This window comes from Merops nubicus, unplaced genomic scaffold (assembly GCF_000691845.1).
Source record: "Merops nubicus isolate BGI_N331 unplaced genomic scaffold, ASM69184v1 scaffold19235, whole genome shotgun sequence".
Lineage (NCBI taxonomy): Eukaryota > Metazoa > Chordata > Aves > Coraciiformes > Meropidae > Merops > Merops nubicus.
In genome coordinates this window covers 29272-37826 of record NW_008607849.1, presented here as the reverse complement: position 1 = coordinate 37826, position 8555 = coordinate 29272, and the positions used below count along the sequence as shown (strand labels likewise).

At 46.3% G+C, this 8555-nt stretch overlaps 1 protein-coding gene across 1 annotated transcript; it reads right to left on the bottom strand.

Annotated features, from left to right (window-relative positions):
- Nucleotides 1–266: 266 nt before the first annotated feature.
- Nucleotides 267–8385, bottom strand: HAO1 (hydroxyacid oxidase (glycolate oxidase) 1; the record flags this gene model as incomplete). Its single annotated transcript, XM_008940098.1, has 2 exons — nucleotides 8249–8385; nucleotides 267–418 (listed from the first exon to the last, which is right to left on the bottom strand). Coding segments are annotated over exons 1-2 (289 nt in total), but the record flags the coding sequence as incomplete, so codon positions are not given.
- Nucleotides 8386–8555: the final 170 nt, after the last annotated feature.

Below are 8555 nucleotides of genomic sequence, written 5' to 3'. Positions count from 1 at the left end.
ATTGGTAACTATATGTACCTATTTGTTACAAATTATTTCACTGTTATATACAGCATTTCTCATCCCTGTTTCATAGCAAGGGAGAACCTGCACACAAAACAGGCAAAGGAAAACAGGGAAAAACAAGCCCCAAAATAAACCTGATTATGCTGAGCAACAACCCAAATCCAGCATGGCTGCAGCATGAGGAGCAAGATCCCAAGCTGGGCTGCACAGGCAGCAGGCAGGGCACTGCTCTGCTCAGTGCAGGGGATTGGCAGGGTTACCTCTCGCCGTGGCCGTCTCCCCGTCCGCGTGAGCCATGCGCTGCATGGCCGTCGCTCCCACACAGACTGGCATGCTGACTCTCTGCCCCAGCACTGAGGATGACAGGTCCATCACCGACACGTCCCTGAGCACCCGAGGGTACAGCTTCCATCTGACACACAGATAAATGGAGAGAATGAAAAGCCTGTATCGTCAGGGTTATTTACAGCCCCTAACGGGCACTGAGAGCAGATTTTCCTGCTGTCAGGAGAAAGCTGGAAGGGAAGAAGCTGCACGAGGCACTGGAGAGGCAGAGTCGAGGCTGGAACAGAACTTGACTGAGTGACCCAGAGATTCAGCAGGACCCACAAAATGTACAAAACCAGCAGAGATTGGGAAAAGAGTGACTAAAGTCCTTGGAAGGTGAAAGGCAATAAGCCTTTGAACATTATCGTACAGTATCATCTGAAAGAAAGACAGGAGCTGCAAAAAATAAGGTTCACGGCATCAGCCTCCTTGAAAGCCTTGAGGTAGAACTGGATGATGGAGGGTGTGCAGGAACAGGAAAAGTCATCAGCCTCTCCCAGTTATTCCTTCTATGGACTAAGGAGCCAAAAGACATGGGAATTTTGGATAAAACTCACCTGGCCAGAGTGCTCAGCCCTCTCTGTCCCTGTGCTACAGGTCTCTCCAGTGAGACTATGCAGAAACAAGCTGCCCTGTGGGGAGCAGGTGGGCAGGAGGCTGCCCTGAGCTCAGGGCAGGTAGAAATCCACTGCACAGCATCTCTGCTGGCACAGGGACAAAACCACTTGGCTTGGAGAGGTCCCATCCCCAGCAGTCACTGGCCACTCTGACTACAGCTCCAGCCCCAGGCACAGCCCCTTGTACCGCAGGGACTCCAGACTTCCAGGAAAAGGCCAAATGCAGCCACTGTAATTTGGTGCAGGAAAAGACCGAGTAGCACAACTGCTTTCCCAACAGGGCAAATTATGGGCTAGTCCCTGAATGATGTGGCCCAGCATCTGCTCAACCACTGCCAACCTGGCCTTGCCTTCTGTCCACCAGAAACCACATCAGCCTAGAGCCAGGATTGTCCACTGGGGTCTTCAGCCTGGGTACAAACAGAAGGTGACTCCAAAACAGAGCAACTTAAACCAAACTTGATCTGAAATTACAATTTATTGTGGTCAAGCTGGACACCACACTCTTGCACACAGAGGAATTGATCTTTTTTCTTCTCTGCACAGCAGCAGCACAACAATACCGTTGTTCCTCACATGGTGGGGTCAACTAGATGAGACCACAGCATCCAAACCTTTATTAGTAGGGTTGTGTTCCTGGGGGTACCTGTGAAATTGGGCCTTTTCTGGCCATGCAGGTGATGCTGCAGCACAGCCACTGTTGCTGCAGGCCACAAGAGGGGGCGCAGCAGCAGGGGCTGCCTCTCCACACATCAGCCTGGCACCAAGGCACCGCTCCCTCCGAGGGGATTCTGATGGCTACGGAATTCTCATCACAGAAAGTAATTAAAGCTTAAGCTCTGGTACCACTGAACCCGACCACCTGCTCAGTACTAACATACCCGAAACTGATAATATTAATTAGCAGAGAGACAGCAGCTAGAGGCACTGTAATGCTCAGACTGTGCTCTGACAGAAAGCAGTGATCAGCTTGACTTTGTATATTAAGCTGACAGGTCAGGAAAAAAAAGACAACAACAAACCGATCTCTTAATATCTCTTAATTTTATAGAAAGATCAAGACATTTCCATAAGAAGCCTGGGACAGAGCCAGGAGGAGACCCAAGTTTCTGAAGGCCTGGAGCCCAGGGCCATGCCAGCACTCCAGGAAGTGCTCCCCAGGGAGGAGAAGGATGGTTATGATGCTTGGAAGGAGCTGTGGGAGTCAGCCGTGTTATTCAAAGCCAAGACACACACTGCAAGTACCTCTCCTCAGGCTTGTTTTCATGCAATTGTATCAGTTTGTTATTTTTCAGGGGAGGATGGGCTGAGGGTGGGACAAAGAAAACATGACTTTTTCTCCAGCTTTCTTCCTAATTCTCATTCCAAAGGCTTACTCGCAGCTCTGAGACATCTCTTCCCAGCAAATAAACATAAAACAAAAATCCACTAACAACTTTCCTCATTTTAACAGTCAAATTCAAAAGCATAAGGATGTGAATATTGCCCTCTTAACCAGCCTTCTAGTTTCTCTGCTGTCCCAAACTTGTCATATTCTTACACAGTGCAAGCCACTGCTATCTCAAAGCACGTGCGTGAGGGTCAGTCCTGAAGTACCAACACTTCCACAGTGCTTTCAGCTCAGAAAAGACACAGAAAGAGCAAATATCCTCCCAACAGTATACACAAGAAAAATGATGCTGTTTCAAGCAGCAATAAACAGCCTCTTTTCCCCTTACCTTTATGTACCAACAAATTACTCTGTCCATGAGTTTTCTGAGGTCCTTGAGCTCATAAGCCCCAGATTTTAAATGTAAATGTCTCTTCCAATGCTTTCTGTGGCTTCTCTTCCCTTTGCACCTTATCAGGTTGCATCCTCTCAACTTATTCCAACTCAATACTCCTAAGTGAGAATTTACTGGGTCCCACAAAAAAAAACACCCAAAAAGGGAAGACTGCCTTAGTATTATACTCTCTAAATAAACCCTGATCTTGCTTTGGAAACACGGGCATTTTCAGCTGGGGCTTTGCTGGACACTTGAAGTGAGGCATTTTCTGGAAATGCCCTTAACAGCAGCAAGCAAAACCCAAGAGCTACATGTCCCACTAACCAGAGCAGGCATTCACTAGGCTGTCACACAACCTCTGCTTCCTCCAAGTCCTGGAGTGAAAACACTCCCTGGATATTTTGTAAAAAAACTCGCCTATTTTTTAAATTCATCTTCTCCTCACCCACACTTTTTTCCAGCCAAGTCCACAACTCGTGTGCTGCTATCAGCAACTGTGAGGACATCTTTCCTCCTAGCTGGAAGCAGGAGATGCTGCAGTGAGCACTCCTGATTTAGGCAACTTCAGCTGTTTTGCAAGAAGGACGAAAGGCAAGAAGCAGGGATTAGTGTTTGATTTTTTTTTCTTTCCTTTTCCCTCCACACTCAAAAATCTCAGAATGTAGATCATCTTGCAGGCAGAAGGAAGCACTCACCACTGCTTTCCCAACTTACTTTCAGCTGTCAAAAATGCTGAAATTTTCAAACTGAAACATTTTGAAGCAGCTCTTCTTGTTTCCTTTCTGAGCTGTTACCAAATAACCATTTTGTGCTGCACCACAAGCACACTGCTCAGGCACAGGCTCCATCCCAACTCCAACCCCCTTTGCTGCCTGAATCTCCCCCACAGCTCCACTTCCCCTCAGCAAGGGATGGGTGCTAGTGCTGTGCAAGGCTTGGAAACAGCTGCTTTTCTTGAGGAAAACTGGTTTTTCTCTCCCAAGGTGTCTTGCCATCCACACGGCGACTTGTTTTGCAGCACTCTGTGAATCTCAGATGAAAAATATCACAGAAATGTAACCAACTTATTATTACAAGCATTCCTTTTCTTTCTTTCCTCCTACAACTTCACATACTTGTTTGACCCCAAGCGTATTCTCAGCCTTGCTTTTTCAACCAATACTTGAATTATTTACATGCCCAGGCAATTTAACACCCTGGATACCTAGCTAAAAGATGGCATGTTTGCAGAAAACACACATCAGTTCTGTCACTGGTAAGTGACTGCTGTTCCTCATGCACACCAACAAAACTCATCTTCTCCAAGGGCCACCAGGGAGTCAGTGGCAGGACGTGTCACAGCAGATTAGCAGAAACATGTTCCCACACATGCATGTCCCCCTCATTAAAGTGCCAAAAGAGGAGATTTCAGATTGATTTCTTGCATACCATCAGGCTAAAGACATCCCGACCTTGTCAAAAAATCTGCTCTCCATTCAGGCCCCTTAGCTCCTTGGCAACTTGAGGAGTTCAGCCACTAGACAGCACAGTGTGGGAAGGGACAGAGAGCAAAGGCAAGGTGGGTGCAGTCAGACCCCACAGGGGGCAATGTATGCTCTGATGTCCCAGATCATCTCTCTGGCCTTAAGGACTCACTTAGCTCAGTGCCATCTCCACATCAGTTCAAAACTATGAATAAATCATACTTATCTACCCTTAGCAGGAACACACTGATGTTGATCTGTAAGTTCTGGTTCTTCCCTCAGTCCTGGATCAGGAAGCTGGAGGAGATTCACTGTACCTGTTTAACTCACCTTAAACACTGGCCTTTTGGGGACATTTTATATCTAGTATCTATATTGCAGGAGTTCAAGCCCCTGTGCTGTCAGAAGGCCAGGACATTCATTTTGTAACCTAACAGGTATGGATTGCACTGCTCCAAAAACTGCATTGGCCACTCCAAAAGTATTCCAGCAACCAGAAAAAAAACTACCATTCACTTGCTAAACCAATCTTTAAAAATAATCTATTTCTCCATAAATGAAGCTATTGGGTTGAAAAAAAAAGGAGCTCCCAGACAAACCAAACACTCATTTTTCTTCAAAATACAATCCATCCCAGCTGTCTCACTCACCCAAATAATCCTGCACCACAAAGGTGTGGGCTAACAATTCATGCCTACAGTTCAGTTTCACACTTTCTTTTCTTCCACTGAAACAAACATTTACACATGTATATATAACTATTTAAAACTGTTTTTAATCAGCTTCTTACCGTGGAAATCAACAGGAGCTCTCTGGCCATGGGAAATGAAGCTGATCATACTTGGTTTGGGTTTTGGTTGTTTGATTTTGTTTTTCCCCACAAAATCATTGCTTGTGACCCACGGGTGTAAAGTCCATCTTACTTTATATTTACCCACAAGCTGCACTCAGGAATGGGGAGAAAAACCAATAACATGCTCAGAGACACACAAGGACTATGGGACAGTCCTGCATCCTTAACCATTGGGCCATGCTTCTCCCAACAGCATTGAAGGAGAAGACTGATTTTAAAAGTTCCTTGTGTAAAATGGGTCTTGTAAACCAAAATCCTGTGAGATCTCTATATTTGGGTTCTACCTTTCCTAGATCTATTGCCAGGAAGCCACTGCAAACAGTCTGTTGTCCCTCAGCAGCTGCAGCTGGGGACCACTGCAGCTATCAAGATGGAGCCCTATGCTCAACATGCTTCCAGAAAGCTTCAGCAGCCCATTAAAGGGACTCATCTTTGCAGAGAGGGAGGCCTGTACAGCTGCAGGCAGCAGGAGCACTCTGCTTACTGGAAATACTGCAGTGTGCAAATTAGACAGGCACAAGAAGGCACTGGAAAGGTTGAGAATTGTTTCAGTGCTACACAAGAGCTGCATTTAACTCTGACCACCATCACTATCATCTCCCTCTCGTCAGAGGGATAAAGAAGCACACTTGCTCATGAAGCTGCCAGTCCCCATCTCCATGCTCCAGCCTGCATCCTCCCTTCCTGCAGGCACAGCTGCACTTGGGCTGCGACACCCATCCCACAGAAGAGCTGTGCTGCAGGGCAGAGAGCAGGGCACCAGTCTGCCCAGGGGAGCTGGGCTGCAGGCTCTGCTCCCAGCTCTCCAGCTCTCCTGCTGGGTGACCAAGGCATCGCTGCACTTGGCTGTGCTTTGGTGGACATCCAGAGAGGCAGGCGTAGGGCAATGGAGAGGTAACAAGCAAAGCTTTCACTTCAGCATTTCTGCCCCAGGACCTCCCTCTGGCTGTCAGCAAGTTCTGTTGTTTGGTGACTTAATAAACACCCTTCTCAAGTCTTCTAGAGTTTATTAACTGCCCTTTCAGAGGGCATTTAAATGGGCTAAAGCTACTGCAGAAATTAGATCTTGTTCTCTTGAAATATAGAAAGTGAGGGGGAGCAAAGACAAATACAGCTTCCATCCTCTTCACACCTTCACTTCTGAGCAGGAACCCAGCATCACAGACCTTTTAGCCACATCAGGACCTGGTAACTTTAGCTTAGTCTGTGTTTTAAAAACTGCTGTGTAAGACACTGCTAATTAACATCTCCTCCAGTTCCGGGCTGCCTGCAAGCTCTGCAGTTCTGAATGCCTAAAACAGGAGGCTTTATTGAAAGTGATAGAAGATGACAGAAAAGAGGAGGTCAGTCTGAACCCCACAAGTGACCAGCACAATATGAGGAGGTCCTCTCATCAGAGGAATCTGCCCCTGCAGTGGGGAACAGCTTCAGAGCAGAGCTGCTCTTATCTTACAACCAGCACAAAGCTCTGCTAACACCAAAACAGCAAGTTGACATACCCAGCTTTTTATTAGCCTGCCTCTGGGCAGATTATATCCAACTTGTGTTTAATCAGGATGAGCTGTAGCTCTTAGCAGTAAAAAGTTCTCTGTTTCTATGGTTTATTGCCTCTGAGCACTTCCTTTGAGTGTCCTTTCTTTAACATCTCATTTCAGTTCTATGAGGGCAAATAGCATCGTAGCATCTGGAAGCAGTAAAAATAAAAATAAATAAATCAGATGAGCACCACTACACCCCTCCTGCTCCTATTTACTCCTCAGAGCCAGAGCAGTCCTTTGGCTTGTGTTTGAGCAGCCCAAATTCCAAGATTTCCAGTCTGTGACAGGGGCTTCTGCATGGAGCTGAGGTCTGGAGTAAGTGGTCACTGTGGAAGTTAGTTTTTTTTTTTCCTCCTCTTGACATTATAAAGCTTTTCTACGTGTCCCTAAAATTAAGGCTCTGAGCTGATTTCTGCAATATGACCTTTGATTCCAAGATTTCCAGTCTGTGACAGGGGCTTCTGCATGGAGCTGAGGTCTGGAGTAAGTGGTCACAGTGGAGGTTAGCTTTTTTTTCCTCCACTTGACATGATGAAGCTTTTAATGTGTCCCTAAAATTAAGGTTCTGAGCTGATTTCTGGAATCTGACCTTTGAGACCCACTAAATGAATTCCCACTGAGCTTCCTGCAGCCTTAAAGTTGTGGGGGGCTTCCCACCGAATTGCTCATAGCCTGTGGAGAGGCAGCTGGCCCAGCCAGTACTGCTGCACGACAGCAGGAAGGCAAAGTGGGGAGGGAGAAAGACTGAAGATAAATTGGAAAAATCTTGTTTTGGTTTGTTAGACTCAGAGGGATTAAAGGCAAAGCCCTTAGAGATCAGCAGAGACAAGTGCAGGGGGTTAAGGGTCTGCACCAGCACAGCACTGGAAGGCAAGAGGAGCCCACAGCTGGGCGCAGGCAGGCTGAGGCCACCAGTCTCCAGCTGCCTTCTCCCTCTGCAGCACGCAGGCTGATGCTCCAAGGGCAGAGCAGCAGGGCACAGGGAACCAGCTGACTTGATGTGAGTTTTGACAGTCTTCCATCAAACCCCACAGCAAATGCTGACTGACTTTGTGTTGACCTTGGACCTGAGAGACAACGGGTGATCTAAGTCCAGGCTTTGACAACAGATCAGGAGGCCAGTCCAAGTCAAAGCTGGTTTTTAATGGTTTCCATCACTTACAGTATTTCCTGGTGAAGTTGGAAAGTTGCTTTAGTGGTGACCTCTAAGTGCTGTGTTAATGGTTGGACTTGATCTTAATGGTCTCTTCCAACCAAAACAGTTCTATGATTCTGTAACTAATTTGGTTTAGGAAGAAGAAACAAAAGGCAAAACTCAGGACCCCATCACAAGAATCCCCCGCCAGCATTACAGCCCAAAATGCAGAAGGGACAGTTCCAGCAAAAGGACACTTTAGAGGATTTATTTTAACAAGACAAACAAAATACAGGTAAAGCTAAAAAGATGCCGATGGATTGCAGGGACTGTGTTTTTGATAGAAAATGTGAAGTGGAGGAGTGAGAAGGGAGAGGGAGTTGTTCTGAGAGGAGATTATGAAAATCTTTTTGCTAAAAAGAAAGTTCTGGGAAAATTGAGTTTTGTTCACAAAGAAAAAAAATCTAATATCACAGTACATCTACTAATAAAGCAGAATTTACACCCCCTGCCTCCCACCTCAGCCTTAAATAATCCTCCTACCTTGAAAACGCTGCTACGTTATCTGCTAGAGTTTCCTGGTCATCTGCTCCGGATCGGTAATAGTCATACACTGATTTGGGGAGAAATTTTTTAGCATAATCTTCAAAATCAGCAATGCAAACTGGTTTTCCAGACATGTTTGCTGGTCTCAAAGGGATAGTTTATTTCTCCTCCTCTCTCTTTAAAGCTCTGTATTTTTGTCTGTAAATCATTAATACGGGACCTTATCAGGACTCAACTTACCTACATAACAAAAAACCCTCACCAACGTTGGACTTCCCAGCTCACAGTCACACTGGACTTCAGC